Genomic DNA, 17,155 nt, shown 5'->3' with positions numbered 1-17,155 from the left:
GCTCTCAGTGCAGGGTCTTGCTCCGTTTGCCTCCATCTGCACTCAGCAATCAAACTGTCTTGGAACCTTTCCTCTGCGCAGGAAGCAGCCTGGACTTGCCTGGATTTGGGGGCAGGAAAGGAGGCAGAAACTCCCTGTGTGTGGTGGCCCTGCACAGACCCTTCCTGTGCGAGGAATTACAGTGGGGCAACATGGGCATAATTTTTCAGCTGATGGTGCATGGCAATTGTAATGGAGCCCACTGGGGATGGCTGTGCTGACAGTGTCTCTGGTGGCTCAGCATCCCTGGCCATTTATCTCAGTGCCTAATTTAATCCCATAATTTGCAGCACCATGCCCATGTTTAATGCCAGCTGCCTCGGAGTGGCTCCCACCTCTGCCCCCATCCACCTGGGCAGGGGGCTGGTGTGGTGGCCATGTGTGCCAGGTTCCCATCCCAGGGTCTGTCGGGGCGAGACGTCTGCTCCCAGCGAGCAGGGTGGTGAGTGCAGCTGTCCAGTCAGTCACCTCCACCCCTGCCCTCTCGCCTGCTGCTGGAGGGTTATTTTTGCTGAGGAATGTGCCATCCCCTCGGATTCTGGCAAGCTGCAGGGCTTGTGTTACAGGCAAGAGGCTGAAACCCAGGCCTGCAGTTGGGTAAATATAGCACCAGTGTTTGGGACTGCATGAGGGGACGACAGCCTTTTCCTTCTTCCAGGGCTGCCCAGCACTCCCAGTGCCCTTCCTGCCTCCCGACACCAGGCTGCTGGCTTGTGCCCTGGCATGGCAGCACTGGGAAGGGGCTGGTTGCTTCCACCCTGCTGCCTGCACTCTTGCCTGCTTTCCCCCACAGCATGCAGCCCCTCACTCCCAGCTAGGGGGTATGCCGGAGGTTGGCAGGGCAGGGATGTAATGCCTTCTGCCATCCCGCTCCATGTCCAGACAGCCAGAGCCAAGGTCACATTGCTGTTTTGCATCCCTGTGTTCTCCGCCTGCAGTGAGCAGTGTGCTCAGGCATCCTTCTTGTGGCAGCAAAGGAGACGATGCTGAAGAGGGCACTGGGGTGTCCCAGCCCTTGGGAGAGGGGGGACAGCACAGCACTGCTCCTCCACAGGGTCAGAAAGATGCTGTGGCGCTGCCCTGCCCAGGGACAAGGGACATTCCGCTGCTGTATTTATTTCCCCTGGGGACAGAGCTACGGTGGTCCCCACTTACCCAGGCTCTCAGCACATCCCCACCTCCCGCCGACCATCCCCAGCAGCTCCAGGAGGTGCAAACGCATGAAAAATTCATGCCCAGACCTCCTCCTACTCGAGATGCCGCATGCACACACCACCATCAATTATTCAAGCACTGAGACAAGGGGGCTGCTGGCTGGGGCCAGGGGCAGGGGGCTGGTGCCAGGCCAGAGCTGTGGTGCACAGTCAGGACCTGTGCAGAGCAGCCAGGAGGCCCAGCAAGGTGTGGAGGGCTGTGGTTCTTGGAACAGTGGAATTAATGCTGCATTTTGAGCAGGTGTTTGCTGTCTGTTTGCTTGGGGCCGATGTGTGTCCAGCGGGCAAAGCTGGAGCTGGGTGGAAATGGGGCCACCTGCTCCAGGTCTGCCTCTTGTCCATGCCACAGCTGCACTGGCTGCCATTCTCTGTCCTGGGTCCCTGACCTGCAGAGCAGCAGGGCACTGTCAGGGCCACCCAGGGGCTGGGCCAGGGCAGAGGGGCTGCCCTACTTGCAGGTGGCCATCACCTCCCATAGGGCACCTTCTGCAGTGACTTCAGCTTTGCCCTGGTGGGGGAATTTGCAGGTGCTGCTGCCACTGGAAAGGACTTTCAGTCCCTGCAGCAGGTGCAGCCTCTTGGAGGTGACCCAGCTATTCCCAGGGGTGCAGCATCTGTGGGATTGCCCAGAGTCACTCCTGAAGCTTTTGCTGAGGGGTGGCTACAGAGTCACAGTTGCAGGGAAGAGCTATGGCCAATGGGCAGCAGGTGTAGGATAGTCAGAGGATATACAAGTGACTGTTTTGTCTGGACAAAGGTGGTCCTCCCTGCAGCCAGCCCTGGGGCTGTCCTTGTGGGTGTTTCGGTGACAGCACCCTTGCCCTGGCATCACTATGTGACAAGTCCAAGCCTTGGTACTTCTTCCCAGCATCCCTGATGAGTCTTTTAATCCCACTTGAGTGTGAAAAGAAGGCACAGGCCGTGTGTCTGCAGCAGGACCACATACATGCACAGACAGGGTGAGAGCACCTGGCAGGGAAACCCTGGGTGCAGATATACAGTTCACCTCTTTATCCAGCTCTGGCTCAAGGGTACCCATCTTTGTCCCCATCCAGGGCTGGGGGCCCAGCAGAGACCTCTGTCTCTGACAGGAGATTCCCTTAATGCCAGCTGTAGCATTTGTAGGACTTGTCTGACGCGCAGGGTCTCCACGGAAACCCCGCAGCATCACTCGAATTGTGGGACTGACAGAAATGTTGTATAAACAGCTCCTTTTGTACTGGGTAATTTGCAAGTTATTATGGAGCCATGAAAAGCCTCACGTTTGGAGTCATGAGCTGGGAGGGGAAGCGAAGAAAAGCTACCAGGAGCTGCCAAGCATCATGGGGAGCGTGATGCCTGTGAGCAGCTCCTCGTGGAGTGGCTGGCTCCCCAGGGGACAGGTGAGCAGCATGGGGACAAGTGCTGGGTGGGGAGGCCTCCAGCAGTGTCCCCATGGATGCTCAGCAATGGGAGGGGGCAGCTCAAACAGACGGTGAGGCTGGGACCTTGGCAGCCTCTCCAAGGGCCTGGAAAGGGGGCTGATGGATGATGCAGGGCTTGGTGAGATGATGAGGCAAGGTGTCAAGAGCTATGGGGCACCAAGAGCTGTGGGGGGCATGGCAGACAAGAGAGAACCTGCTGAGGCTGTGGGGCTGGGACTGCCCCTCTGGCTTATTTGTAGCATCACCCAGAAAACTAGGATAGGCCAGCAGGGCTGGGGATGGTCAGGTGGGGAAGGTGTGCCAGGATTGTGCCAGCACCCCAGGAGTACTTGTAGGTCTTAATGTCCCTGATCAGCCTCACTGGGGACTCCCACCCACAGCTTCTGTCCACATCCCAGGAGCCCCATCACAGCTCAGTCCTAGGCACAGAGTCCTGCTCTGAGCTGTGCCGTGGCTCCTCACCTCAGCATGAAGGGAGGTCTTGTGATTCACGCCACATGGACATGCACAGCAACCTACCTTCCCAGGTCAAGCTTGTGTCCTCATCAGCCACAAAGCAGTGATGCTACCCCAGGGCTGAGCAGTCCAGCCCTGCAAGCCCATAAGGGTCCTGAGGCACCCGGGGCGCAGGGTACAAGATTTGCCTTGGCACTAGCACTGGGACTGGAGGCTGTGTGGTTTGCCAGAGGGATTGGTGTGAAGGACTGCGCCCATATTAGCTTCTGTCCATGTACAGCTGTGCTGTGACCCACACCCGTGTCCTGGTAAGGGGATCTTTTTGCATTACTGATGACTGGAGGATGTGGGTGACTGAGCAGAGAGCTGGCAGAGTGATGGTGAGCCTGTATCTTGGCTGGGCAGTGCCATGGCACACTGCAGATGGCTGCTGGGTGCAGGGTTGTGGCAGCTGTGGCAGCAGAACTGCCCTGTTTGGGAGCCATTTGGGGACAGCACACAGAGCGCTGCTGTGGTGTGTTGTTGCTATCCCAGCTGGTCTGCATGTGGGGGCTGTAGTGGGGGGCTGTGTCCTAAGAGAGAAGCGCAACCCCTGTCCTGGGCAGGATGGACAGGTGACAGGGAACAGTGGTACAGCTGCACTGCCTGGCAGGGGTCTCAGACCCCTGGGTGCCGTGTAGACAATGCCAGGGGTGGAGAGGCCGTGTACCGGCCTCAGACACGCCCCCTTCCTCCCCTCTACGACGGCGGCCCTCGCCCCCCACCACCTGTGCCCCTGCCTGTCCCCCACCGCTGTCACTGTGTGCCAGGGCTGGCGGGGAGGCGGAGGCGGAGGCAGGCGGGGGAAGGATGAAGGGAGGAGCACTCCAGTGATGCTTCATGCTCACAGCTCCAGCCCTCCCGAGAGCCCAACCTGGCGAGCCCCTTCCTCTCCCTCCACCGTTCCCGGCTGCCGGTAGTGAAGGATGCTCGGAGCATCGCTTGCTGCCGCGACGTGCTGACAGCGGGGACCCCGCCGGGAGCGGGCTGCCGTCCTGCCGGGCCTGAGTCCGTGTCACCGGGCCAGCAGGGCTCTGCAGAAGCATGAAGAAGATCTGGGTGAAGAAGCGTTTCCAGGTAAGGGCTCCAGGCTGCTGTGCCGGCGGGTGCCGGGAGAAGGGGGCAGCGCCGAGAGCGCATGGGGATGGGAATGGATGCTGATGGAGACGGGGATGGGGATGGGAATGGGAATAAGGATGGGGATGGGAGTGTCCCTCCAGCCCTTCCGTTGCCCCCTGGGGCTCCTCAGGGCTTTGCACATCACCGGCTTCAGCCCCGCTTGCAGAGCTGCCAGCTGCTTGCCCGGCCTCACCAGCCCGGGCAGGAGGGGCAGAGGGCAGAGGCTCAGCACCTCCTGTGCCAGCACCCGAGCTGCGACCCCCGCCGGGGGCTCCCCCCACGCCCCTCTCTGCCCTCTGGAGTCGGGGCAGCAAATGGAGGCTGCTCCATGGCTCCCCCCAGCCCCACTGCCGGTGGTCACGGAGCTGGAGACGAGGCTTTGCATGCGTCATCCCCTCCGCGTCAGGAGCATGCCTGGCACAGGCAAGGCTCCTTCGCGGGCCCGCTGCACGCTCCGCTGCCGAGCAAGGAACAAGGACGTCACTTGGCCTCAGCGGGGGGTGGAGGATGGGGAATATACTTCCAGGAAGCCCCCCGCCCCCGATTCCCCAGGGCACACAAGCCCAATGCGGGCGCATAGCCTCCCCGCTGTCACTGCCTGGTGGCCCAGAAGGGACTGGGAAGGGGCTGTCACGCGCAGCCCCTTCCCAGGGGTGCAAGATGCACGATGGGACACAGGTTCCCAGGGAGACAGGTGCTGAGGGTCCCTCTGGGGCAGGGTCCTATGCACGGCCTGGCTGCCCCATCTGCCTTCGGGGGCAGCAAGTCCAGGGGCTTGCCCATGTGGTAGGGCAGGGTCCTGCACCACTGGCTGAGGGGTATCAGAACAGCCACAGTGGCTGTTTCTCTGCACCAGGCAAGTTACTCACTCCTCCCCACCTCATTCCATCCCTGCTCCCTGTCAGCCTTTCTCACACAATAGGCACCTGTGCCATGTGGTGCTGGGCTCCACGTGCCAGGTGGTGGCAAGCTCCATGGTCCCAGGAGATCCTTCACTCTCCTGGGATCCCTTGGTCCCATGGCCATGGTGAGGGATGCTCCATGCCTGGGCAGGTGGATCCATGCCTGGCACAGGGGAAGGAAACAACTCCAGGTCTCACCCTGCTGCCTTGTAGTGCAGGGTTGAAGCTGGATGTGGATCCCAGCCAGCTCTTCTCTCTACTCCAGGCTGGGTAGGCACAGAACGTGCTCCTGGGGCTCCTCCACCCCTTTTTCCAGGGTGCAAATGAAATCCCATGCAGGAGGATTACCCCCACTCTCTGTCTGTCCCCGTCACACAGACCCTGACCCCACACCAAGCCCTGAGCTGTTCCTGCCCCCTTTCCATCTCCTGACCTAGGGGAGACCCTGCATCACCCAGCATTTTCCCCTTTGTGGGCTGCAGGTGGGTGCTGTGCTCGAGGCAGGTCCAGTCTGTGGGGTGCCCTGATCCTACAAGGGGCCCTGATCCCATAGGGACTTGTTGTGAGGTGAAGGGGGGTGTGCTCAGCCCCTCTGCAGCTCTGGGCAATGCAGCCCAGCCCAGGCCCACTGGGTGCAGTCACCATATTTGATGGGGAGCCGATGGCGCCTGTCCCTGGGGAAGCCACAAGAGTACCCGATAATGGCACTCAATTGCATTTTCATTTTTTAATGGGGGAATTATCCGCCGATGGTGCAGTTAATCACTCATCTTTCCCTGGCCTGGAAGACGGGCTGCCAGCCAGAACTAGCCCAGTCAGCCGAGAAGGGGAGGTGAAGCCTGGCTCAGCCTGAATACAAATATGTCTCGTGCAGCCGCTGTCCTCTGGCCAGCACTGCATGCAGGCAGGGGTCTGGTGGGAGCCCCTGAGTGCTGCCCATGTGCAGGGGCTGTTGCTGCAGTGGCAGCAACTTTGGGGCTTGGGAAATGAGCCTGCTGCCATTTGAGGGCAACTAACTGCTGGCCACGCTTGGCCGTCCATCCCTGGGGTCTGGCTGTCCATGACCTGCTTGGGAGCTGGAGGGGTAGTGGGGCAGAAGGGGCTGGTGGAGCAAAGGGCTTCAAGACTGTTGGGTGTCCAGCCCTGGGCTCCATACTGAGGAGACAGGGCATGGGCCATCAGTGTCCTGGGGAGACCCTGTCACACAGACTGGCTGGGAAGGATGCTCAGTCCTGGCAGCTCAACCCTGTCTGCACTCCCCATTCCCACTCCTGCCTGCCTTGGAGATCACCCCGTCCCTCTGCTTTCCTGGGATACAGCGTCAGTGCACACTGGGTCTGGCAGACAGGCTGCCCTCAGTTGGTCCCTCCCCTGGCATGCAAGTGCCCAGACCTGGCCTGCAGCACAGAGGGCAGCCAAGTTGGCAGGGAGCTCCTGGTGCTTCCACCCCATGCTCAGGTCCCACCTGCCTGCCTAGACGGCACGGGCGAGCGCAGCCCCAGTGCTTCCAACCCTGCACCAACAGGCCAGGCCCGTGCTGCCCGGCGGCCTCTCTCTCAGCTGGCCTGGCCTCTCCAGGGGATGGACGATTCTGTTCCCATGCTGGGACGGTGGCCACGGTGGAGTCTGGGCCAGTGCCTGGAAGGCATTTTGCTGGCCAAATTCCCGTGCTGGCTGAGTGGCTTTGAAGGGGCTGCAGAGCACTCGGACACCAGCCCAGACAAAGACTTTGCTGCAGGCTATGCCAGCTGCAGGCAGCAGTTCTGGGGCACCTGGGATGCCCAGGGCTGTCACTGTTTGGCACGGGCTGTGACACAAGGCTGGGGTGCATAGTGCCATCAGCAAGGGGACTCTGCCTGCGTGCGCGTGCGCACAGGTGTGTGTGAGTGTGCATGGCTGGGCATGCGCTACACGTGCCCACCTACACCCATCCATCTCTGCGTGTGCGCGGGGGCGTGTGCCTGTGGGTTCTCTGTGGGTGCGCAGCAAGGGTGCATGTGAGCGGTGGCAGGTGTGCCCTGCCCGTGGGAGGGCGTGAGTGGCACGACGTATGCCGTGCCAGGGTGCGTGTGTGAGCAGGGTGGGTGTGAGCGGTGCTGCGTGTGCCGGGATGGGCTGTGTGCGTGTGTGCCGTGCCACAGCGTGCGTGCGTGGCAGGTACGTATCACCGTGCCAGGGGTAACGCTCTGTTCTCTTTTCCTTTGCAGAAGACCGGCCACTCGCGGCGCTTCGGGCGCTTCACGCATGGTGCGTTGAGTTACCAGGACCCGACTCCCCCCACCACCCCAAGCATGCTGGGATGGGGTCCACCACCATGCTACAAGGGGCGTCAAGCAGAGGCTGGGCAGGGCTGGACTGCATCTTGCAACCACGGAATAGGGTTCTGGTCATCCAGGGGCTCACAGCGTCCGCCATGCAGCTGGTCTGCTCCTGGCCCCGCAGCTCTTCTTGCTCAGGGGCTGCCATACTGGTGTGGCCAGGATTGGGAATCTGATGCAGTAGAAGTTCATGGAGCAGCTGCTCGTGTGCTGGGCTGCTGAGAGGTGGCTTGGAGTAGGGAGAAGCGGTGTGGTCCCCCGCACGCCTTAACAGTGCAATGGAGAGGAGCAGTGGTGGAGCTGGGGACATGTTCCTCAGTGCAGGTGTTTGTTGCTGCAGCTTGTGAGGGCTCAGGCAGTGGCAAGGAGGAAAGTCAGTCCTTCCCTGGCAGCACGGCACTAGCTTTCCTGGAATGGGACATTAGGATGATACTGAAATGGCCTTGCCACATCCTGCCCGGTGGGGGGCAGCTCTTAGTGATGCCCTCCCCTGAGAATTTTGGCTTTATCAACCGCACTTGTACGGCACTTGCACTGGTGGGGCAGGGGATGCACTTGTACATGCCAGGGGAGGCTGTGTGCATACGGACAAACATGTCCGTGAGCTCCAGCATCCCCAGGAGCTCTCAGCTAGGGCACAGACTGGGAGGGTCCAGCCCTAGGCTGAGATGCACTGCGGAGCAGGGATGTGTGGATACTGCAGCGGTGAGGCCAGCAGCTCCAGGGACAGGGGGTGGCTGTCCTGCTGGGCAGGATGTGGCTGTGGCACCGGGAGGGGATGGTGCTGTGCACTGCACAGGTGGGACGGTGTGTGCGAGGAGAGGGTCTGTGTGCAGCACTGGAGTGATGTGCAGTGAATGTGGAGTGGAGACATGGTGGGGAAATGCTGGGGACAAGGGCCCCCCTGCTGCCCCCCGCGTCTCCGCAGGCCGGGCCGATAACCGGCTGTTGATGTCTCTCTCTCTCTTGCTGCCCCTATGGAAGCGAAGTTTTCCGCTCCTGCAGGAAACAAAGCTACGGTAGGAAGACCCCTTCCCGATGCCATCTCTGTTCCCATAGTGGGTCCTGTGCCCCAGCCTGCCACCCTGCCCCATCATTTCCACTGCCTGCTTGCCCTGCTTTCTTGTCCCCGTGCTACTTCTGCTAGCTGTGTTCCCACTGCTGGCACTGCCTCCCTTCCTCCCATCATCTAACACTGTTCCTGCCTGCTTTGCCTGCCCTCTTCTGCCTGCCCTTGCCCTGCTGGACTTTCCCACTCCCAGTCCTGCCTTTCCCTGCTGGAAGCTTGTCCTGCAGGTCACAGTTATGCCTCCTGCCCTGGAGCTGCCTGGGCACTGCTCTCCTGCTCCTGGAGCCAATGGGTCTGCAATAAGCAGTACCAGTGTGGTCTGCTGTCTCTCTGTACGCTCACTCCCTACTCTCCCCTCCCACCCCAGACTCGGAGACAGGTGAGGATGAATCCAGCGACCCCCAGGTGACACAACGCAGTGATCTCCAGGATGAGACGGCCTTCAGCACCCCCACGGGTGAGCAGGGACACCTGGCTGGCACTGAGCCCTGCCATTGGCTGCTGGCCATGACTCCCCACAAGGCCTCTGCTGGCCAGGCTTTGGGGTTGTCCATGGAGAGGGAGCTGTGATCCACCCACGCAAAGGGGAGAGGGCTTGAGGCAGCAGGGTGCTGCTCAGGACATGCTGGGACACCCCGTGGTGGGTCAGCCCTCTCTGAGCAGGGTGCTGAGCTTGTCCCCACAGGCACCCAGTCTTGGCTCATCCCTCTTCTCTCAGGTGGGTCTGACACTCTCGTGGACACCTCCATGAACACAACGCCGACCTCGGTCCTGGCCCTGTCACAGGCAGAGGAGCGCTCCAGCTGGTCAGGCAGCCAGCAGACCGTGGTGGAGAAGGAGACGGATGCCAGCCTCTCTGCACGGGGACCCTACCTCCGTCCCACTGCCTGGCTGCAGCCGCAGGGAACCCCAAGGCAAGCAAACACGCCGGCCCCACGTGGCGCCGAGGTCCGGCACCTGGGCGTGGAGCCGCTGGTGCGGGCGTCACGGGCTAATCTGGTGGGCACGAGCTGGGGGTCAGAGGACAGCCTTTCGGTGGCCAGCGACCCGTACGGCAGCGCCTTCAGCCTGTACCGAGGACGGGCGCTCTCACTCCATGTGTAAGTAGCCAGGGGAAGCACACGGAGGGGACATCGCGCTGGGGCCATCTCCTTCCAACCCCTGCAGCCATCTCCTTCCCTCCACCTGGGCTTTCTTTGCCTTCACCATCCCAGAGGAGGAGTGGGGACTCTGAGCAGTGGGCAGCCTGTTCTCGGTGAGAAGGTGGGAGCAGCGCAGGCTGGGGCTGATGTAGAATGGGGTCCCTTTCTGCTGTGGCCAGGTTGAGGCTGGGGGTATCCCCTGTGCCACTGCTTGAGCTGCAGGACCCCACCCACAAGGTTGTGCCAGGGGTATTCTCCCATTCCACCCCGCCATGGTGCTCTGTGCAGCCCACAGTGTGGGGAACTGGAGGTGCACAGCAGCCTGGGGCACACACTGGCAAGTGTTTGCCACTCACAGTCCCCACTGTACAGGGGTGGCAGCAGGGTCCACGGACGCGCTGCCTCCCCACGTCCTGCTGATGTGCTCAGAGCCCCCGTCTCTCCCTGCCACCTTTGGTTCCCATACCTGCAGGCCTACTCCTTTGACCTCCATCTCGCTCTTTTTTTTGTTTAAGGCTGCTTGTTCCACCAGAACCTCATCTCCACCTTATGATTTCCGCTCTGTGTTTGCTGAGCCCCTCTGGGGGCAGTGGGATAGGAAGATATGCCCACAACAGGATGTGCACGGGCAGGGCTTGCAGCCTTGGGGCTGCACCGCCTCAGCACACCAGGACACCCCAGCAAACTGGGGCACCCCTTGAGCCCCTGGTCCTGTCTGCATGGTGGTCCTGGGGAGGCGACTCACTGGATATCCCAGCATCACCCTGCTGCTCCACATGAGTACCCCCGTGCAAGGGGTCCCAGCAGCCCAGGACTCTCACCTAACCCAGCCAGCTCCCAGTGGTTTTGGGGTGACCAGATGCCCTTGCTGGGACCCCTTGAGTCTCCCCAGTCCCAAGGCTGCCCTGACTGTTTGACCCCCTTGCCATGCCCCATTGGGCACTGTGGTGCAGGTTGGAAGCTGGGATTTAGCCAGGCAGGTACCAGGGTGGTCTCTAAGCCATGCTCCTCTGTCTCTGCCCTTGCAGCAGCATCCCCCAGGGAGGCTACCGGAGAGATGACCTCCACAGAGGCCCTGTCTCTCCAAAGCCTGGCGCAGAGCCCCCGAGATCCCCCGCTGCCCTGCCACTGACTGCCAAGCCACCCATCGTCCGCTCACCATCTCCTCGTGCTGGCACATGCCTGCAGCCGCCCACTGGCATCGTGCCCCAACCTGCTGCCCGTGGCCCTGGCGTCCCCTCCTTCACACCCGTGACCCCTCGCAAGAAGTCCTCAGTGCCGGTAGAGTACCAGGACATCGTTCCTGAGGAGTACGAGGAGAAGATCAAGAAGCCCAAGTCTTCTGGGTACTCACAGGGCAGCACACAAGAGTCCCGACCACAGACACCCATGAGCGACACCTCTGGCCGCATCTCCGTCCGGGCATCCCCCAAGCTGGTGCGCGCTGGCTCCAGGATCTTCGAGAGGCTGCAGTACTTTGAGGAGCGGCAGAGGAGCCTGGAGCAGGACAGTCCCTTTTCCGCACACTCCAACCTGCCCCTGCGCAAGACGCGGTCCTTCGACCAGCCTGGCACTGGCTTGCGCCGTGCCAGCACTCCAGGTGGCTCGCGGGAGGACCTGCGGGAAGGCGGCCGCTGGGAGCCAGGCAGCACGGCAGCGTGCCGGCGTTTGGCCTTCCGGCAGAAAGCCGCATCCTTTGACGAGCGGGGCAAGTTCGCCAACCGTGTCTATGCCATCGAGCACAAATTTGCAGAGGAGTTGACCCGCATCAAGCGGACAGTCTCCAAGCAGCAGCTGCGGCGCTCCCAGGAGCTGTGCAAAGCTGGGTTGCCCCCGGAACCCTCACCCTCAGTGAGCAGCGAGCCCCCTGCACCACGTGCTCCCCGCACCTCTTCCTCTCAGGGCACCGGCGGACGCAAGGCACTGCCACCCAAGAGCTGCCCACCAGCAGAGAGCACACACGTCATCCAGCACCTGGCACTTTCCAGCGTAGTGTTGGTGGGACCCGATGGGGAGCCAGAGCCAGGGGGACAGCGTGGGAAGAGAGCCCCAGTGGGGGGGGGTGGGGCGGCTGGACAGCCCAGCTCAGTGGAGGATGCGGGTGCCAGGAAGGGTCTGCAGCAAGAAGGCACTGGGGAAGTGAAGAAGAAGGAGCAGTGGCCGTTGGCGCAAGCCACCCCGCATGGAAGGGTGGCCCTCTCGCAGGCGGGTCCCGCTGAAGGCAGCCCGTACCCAGATGGAGGCCCTGCCCGTGGCCCTGGGGCACTGAGCGAAGCTCTGGCTGCCCGACTGGCTGTGCCCTACGGACTGTACCGGCGGCCGGAGACACCCACAGAAGTGCGGTTCCTGCCTTGGGCAAAGCCAGGGATGGAGCAGGAGGCCCGTCTGGAACGAAGCTGGGCAGGACAGCATGGTGTGGGCAGGGAGGTGGAGAGAAGGCAGATGAAAGTGTCGGAGAAGAAAGAGAGTGGCCGGATGGCTCAAGAAGGCAGGAGCACACGGAGCAAGGGGAAGGGACGCCGAGCCAGGCCCACCTCTCCAGAGCTAGGTAGGGGCATGGCTTTCTGCCCTCCTGCAGGCACAGGGCTGGCCTGGCCAGCCCCTGGGTGGGTTGGAGGACCTCCAGCCTACCCCTGGGAGGCATGGGGAGCCCTTGGATGGAGCGGAGGGACATGACTCTGGAGGCTGGGGTGGTTGGCACCAAGCAGTACCATAAGACAGACCAGCCTGGCTGCCAGTTTGCTGGGCCTTGAGGTCACGACACTTCTCCGTATCTCTTACCTGGCACAGGAAAGATACAGCATGCTGACTTCCGGCACACACACAGCCCTGGTCTGGGGCACAGACATCCACTGCAACTTGTCCTGTCTGGGCCATGCTTAGTGGTCCAGGCAGGGCAAGCCCAAGCTTCCCCAGGGGATGCTGTGGTGGCTTGGCTGGGGGAGAGGTGTCCTGCCCATCCCAGCATGCAGCAGTTAGACCAAACTATACCTGGGCTGGGAGCTTCTTCTAGGCTGTGCTCTAGCCAGGGAAATGCCAGGCCCACATGTCTGAGGCTCCTGGCACAGCCCCAGGACTTCTGTCCATGTGGTGGGGCCATGAGAGGAGAGGGAGCTGGGAGGTGGTTGCTGATGTATTGGGGTACAGCAGCCAGCATCCCATGAGGGATTGTGGGCATCCCTCCAGGGCAGGGGATGCAGCTGGCTATACAACCCTCCTTCTTCCACACCCCACTGTTAGCTCATCTCTTACACCCTATGGGGATGTACAACATACTGTATGCTTCCTGCCCCATGGTCCCCTGTCTTGTCCCTGCTGCCTGCTCTGTGCCATGGTGGACCCTAATGTGGCCTTTTCCTCCACTGCATGGCCCGAATACCTGCTAGTACCCCAGCAAGGGTGTGGTGCATGTGGTGGCAGGGATGAGCAGTGGGTTGGGAGATCCACTGCATGCAGCCCAGCATGGCACAGGACCCGCTCACTTCACCCTGCTGACAGCCGTGGGGCCCATCTCTCCCTGTGCAGAGTCCTCAGATGACTCCTATGTCTCAGCGGGTGAAGACCCCCTGGAAGCCCCCATCTTTGAGATCCCCATCCAGGACATGGCAGTGGTTGTGGGGGCAGAGGTGCTGCTCAAGTGCATTGTCACGGCCAACCCCCAGCCAGAAGGTGAGCCACCCTGGGCGTCAGGGGCACAAGCATGGCAGAGGGACTCTCCGCATGTCCATGTCCCACCTGCGCTGTGCGAGTGGGACACCCAGCGCTGAGCTGGGTGTCTCAGGGGAGGTGATGTGTCCACCCTTGGAGCACCCCTTCTGCCCTTCCTCCCCTCAGACAGGAGTGAAGTGCTTGGGCACCCCCTGTCAGGACAGGGTGCGGAGGACAGGGTGCCTGCTGTCCCCCAGTGCTGGGCTGGGCTCTTGGGAAAGTGGGAGAAGGGCTACCGAGCCCTGCGAGGGCAGGGACGGGCGATGCAACCTGGTCCAGTGGGTGGCGTCCCTGCCCCTGGCGGGGTAGGTGTTTTTGGAACTAGATGATCATCAAGGTGCCTTCCAACCCAAACCATTCTATGATTTTCCGATGCTCTGGGCTGCTGTTGGGACAGCTCAGGTGGTTTCCCGGGGGGAGAAGCTTAGGGCTGATGGTCTCCGGCCACGCTGTATCCAGGACGTGCGCGGGGGGCATCTGGGCATCCAGGGCCAGTCGCCAAAGCCAGGCAGAAGCCAAGCCGCTTTAATTCCCTCTTCCAGCCTCCACTGGAGGGCAGGAGGATGTCGGGAAGCAGATAGGGACCAGCCACAGTCTCTCCGTCAGGGGGGCGTGGGATGCCGGGGCTGCTCCCCACAGCAAACGGGTCCTCAGGCCAGGCAGGGGAGCACCTGGCCTCCTCGGGACCCTGCGCAGAGCCCCGGGAAGGCTCGGGCTCTCCTGCCCACGCGTGATCCCCGCCTCTGCCGGCAGTGTCCTGGAGGAAGGACGGGGTCCCGCTGCGGAGCAGCACGACGCGCCCCATCAAGGCGGAGGGCGAGCGCCACACGCTGCTGGTGCGGAGCGCCCGGGTGGCCGACGCCGGGCTGTACACTGTCACCGCGGCCAACGAGGTGGGGGCCACCTGCTGCAGTGCCATCCTCAGCGTGCGGCCCGGTGAGTGCCGCGGCCGGCGGATGGAGGAAGGCAGGGAGGGAAGGAGGGAGGCAGACAGGGGGGGAGCGAGGGCTGGCGCCGCGGCAGGCTGGCTGCCAGCTCTGCCGCTGCTGTCACTGGGAAGAAACCGGCTTCCTTACCCTACAAGGCTCTGTCTGAACCAAAGCAGCTGACGTGCTCCCGGCAGCCACGGAAGGATCCTGCCGTGGGGGGAGCGGGGTCAGGCTGTGAGCATCCCCTGGCGCTCAGCAAGCAGCCCAGCGTCCGGCCTCCCCACACCTGCCCTGTGTCGCACTATACATGGGGGTACTCCAGCCTGCCCTACAACCCACAGACTATGTGGGTACCCCTGGCCTCAGCCTGCAAACCATGTGGGCAGCTCTTGGGTACTCCTACCTCCAACATGTGAACCGTGGGGATATCCCAGCCTGCCCCCCAACCTGTAAATTGTGGGTGCATCCCTGCGCTCCACTCTGCTAGCCGCGGGGAGACCCCCACCCCACAAACTGTTAGCTGTGGGGATACCCTGCCTGCCCACCAAGCTGCTAACCGGGGACAGCCCCACCTGACCCCCACGCTGGCCATGGGGATACCCAGCCCGCTGCAGCCCCAAAGCCCGCCCCCCCCCCCCCCCCCCGCCATGCCAAGAGAGTGTCTCTGGGCAGCAGGCAGAGGTTCAGAGGGCCCCGAGGGCTGGATGAACCCAAACCCTCCCCGCTCCGTGGTTAGGCGGGACTGCACACCCAGGGCCGGCCGGGCACAGCGGTGCGGGGCCGGGAAGGGCCCAGGCAGACCCCGGCCCGCCGCGGGCCCTCCCCCGCGCTGCTGGCCCAGCCCCGGGGGCCGGCCGGCGCTGGGGCGGGGAGGGCTCAGCGGGCCGGCGGCGCTGCGAGCTGGAGGCGGCCGGCACCGGCGGTGGCACCGGCGACGGTTCGGCGCTGTGGCGTGGGTCGGCTCGCGGGGCTGCCGTGGCCCCGGTGAGTGCGGGGTGCTTCGGGGGGGTGCGGACAGGGGGAAGCCGGGCTCAGACTCCCAGCTCTCCGCTGGAGGCTGCCTGCGGGCATGACGGAGGCGCGGGGGCACAGCCCTCGCCCTGTACCGGGCAGGCCGCCCGCCTCCCCGGCGCAAGGCAGGGAGCTTGAGAGCGCTCCGGCGGCCGGGCTGAGGGGGCTGGAACCCCCGTGGTGGCCACTGGGCTCTGGCAGCACCCCGTGCCGCTCGCCGCTCCCCATCCCGCCCCGTGCCGGCCCCTGTATCCCGCACCCCGCGAGTCCCCCAGTCCGGCCCCCGATGGAGCGGACCGGCGGGCGGGCGGGCTGCGGGGGGAGCACAGCTGCCAATGTCACCTTCAGCCGTGCCGGCCCGGGCAGGGACAGCCATCCCGGGAATCCGGGCGGCTTAAGGATGGGAGCGCGGGCCGCTGCGTAAGAGCCACTTGAGCCCTGCTGTCGCCTTGCGGAATATCGCGTCCCCTTATCATCCCGCGGCGTGCTGCTCACCCCCTCCCCCGGCGCGGCCACGCACCCCTTCGCTGCCGGCCATTGCCGAGCCGGGATGTGCCGTGGGGTCAGTGTCCACCCCTGTAGTGCAGGGTAGTGGGAAGGCGTGCCCTGACCCGCCTGTCCCGCTCCGATTGCTGCCAGCTCCTTATCCAACCGCTTCTGTGCTAGCACCCGCTGTGGAGCGGCATGGGAACTTGCCCACCACCGTCGGCCAGGCCAGCCCCATCACATCGGACGAGGAGTACCTGAGCCCTCTGGAAGAGTTTCCCGAGTCTGGCACCCCCCAGCACCGACCGGCCATGAAGCTGCAGCCAAGAGCCGAGCATGGGGCTGCCCACGGCTCCCCAGAGACCACCTTCAAGGCTGCACCCACCTTTGAGGTGAGAAACAACTCCCCCAGGACCTGGTAGAGGGGGTACAGTGCCCTGTGACTGCAGCGCTATGGTCCTCGGTGCCAGGAAGTGCTGGGTCAGGTCTTCCTACCCCTTGATCTGATGTGGCGTGCTCCCAGCACCTGGGCAGGCTCCACCGCACCAGCTTCCCTGGTATTCCTGTTGTGATAGGGGACACACAGCCCTGGGTGCAGTGGTGGGGGTGCATGGCCCTGTGTGCAGATGGTGCTTGCTGCTCTCTGACCCCTGTTTCCCCAGGTATCCTTGTCGGACCAGTCGGTGCTGGAGGGGCAGGATGTTAGTATGAGTGTTCGTGTCCGTGGGGAGCCCAAGCCCATCATTTACTGGTGAGTCCTGCTTCTCTCCGGTGTCACAGCTGGGCAGAAAAGGAGGGAACAGGCACAGTGACCTCTCCATTTGGGGATGGTTAGCATGGAGCTCTCATCCTGAGCAAGGAGTGTTGGAGAGGGATTTTTTTGGGGATAGCCAGGCTGGGTGTGCAGGGCCAGGTATGACCATGCTGCTCTGCCTCTGTCTGGAGCAGGCTGAGAAACAGGCAGCCAGTGAAGTATGGCCGCCGGCACCATGTGGAGGAGGCAGAGGGAGTGCGGGGGCTCTTCACGCTGCACATCCTGGCGGCAGAGCACACTGATACCGGCTTCTACACCTGCAAGGCTGTCAACGAGTATGGCACCAAGCAGTGCGAGGCCAAGCTGGAGGTCAGAGGTAAAACTCCCTAAGTATGTCACCCAAGAACCTGAGGCGCCAGCTGGCTCTAGTGCCCTGCATGAGCTGTGGGGAAGGGGCCACTGCAGCCCCCCCCCTTGGTGGTGTGACCTAAGAAGGGGACAAGCCAGCCCACCCTGTGGTGGCACAGGCGGGGAACAGGAAAGTG

General features: G+C 62.9%; 1 protein-coding gene across 5 annotated transcripts in view; it reads left to right on the top strand.

The window, feature by feature from the left end:
* SPEG (striated muscle enriched protein kinase) overlaps positions 1-17,155 on the top strand; it is a 39,078-nt gene that overhangs the window by 3,929 nt on the left and 17,994 nt on the right. The window contains exons 1-11 of one of the 5 annotated variants that reach the window (XM_032114124.1): positions 3,886-4,249; positions 7,401-7,440; positions 8,501-8,530; positions 8,948-9,037; positions 9,299-9,680; positions 10,751-12,270; positions 13,248-13,391; positions 14,184-14,366; positions 16,037-16,248; positions 16,519-16,607; positions 16,805-16,986. In XM_032114124.1, the coding sequence (XP_031970015.1) occupies positions 4,217-4,249; positions 7,401-7,440; positions 8,501-8,530; positions 8,948-9,037; positions 9,299-9,680; positions 10,751-12,270; positions 13,248-13,391; positions 14,184-14,366; positions 16,037-16,248; positions 16,519-16,607; positions 16,805-16,986 (2,905 nt within the window). In that variant the 5' untranslated portion in view covers positions 3,886-4,216. Of the gene's footprint in view, positions 1-3,885; positions 4,250-7,400; positions 7,441-8,495; positions 8,531-8,947; positions 9,038-9,298; positions 9,681-10,750; positions 12,271-13,247; positions 13,392-14,183; positions 14,367-16,036; positions 16,249-16,518; positions 16,608-16,804; positions 16,987-17,155 lie in introns of those variants that run through there. The other 4 variants (XM_032114125.1, XM_032114123.1, XM_032114122.1 and 1 more) reach the window with 4 other exon arrangements.

The sequence above is a fragment of the Corvus moneduloides genome, chromosome 7 (genome assembly GCF_009650955.1).
Source record: "Corvus moneduloides isolate bCorMon1 chromosome 7, bCorMon1.pri, whole genome shotgun sequence".
NCBI classification, from domain to species: Eukaryota; Metazoa; Chordata; class Aves; order Passeriformes; family Corvidae; genus Corvus; species Corvus moneduloides.
Note: the sequence above shows the minus strand (reverse complement) of the source record. Positions and strands in the feature narration are given on the sequence as shown.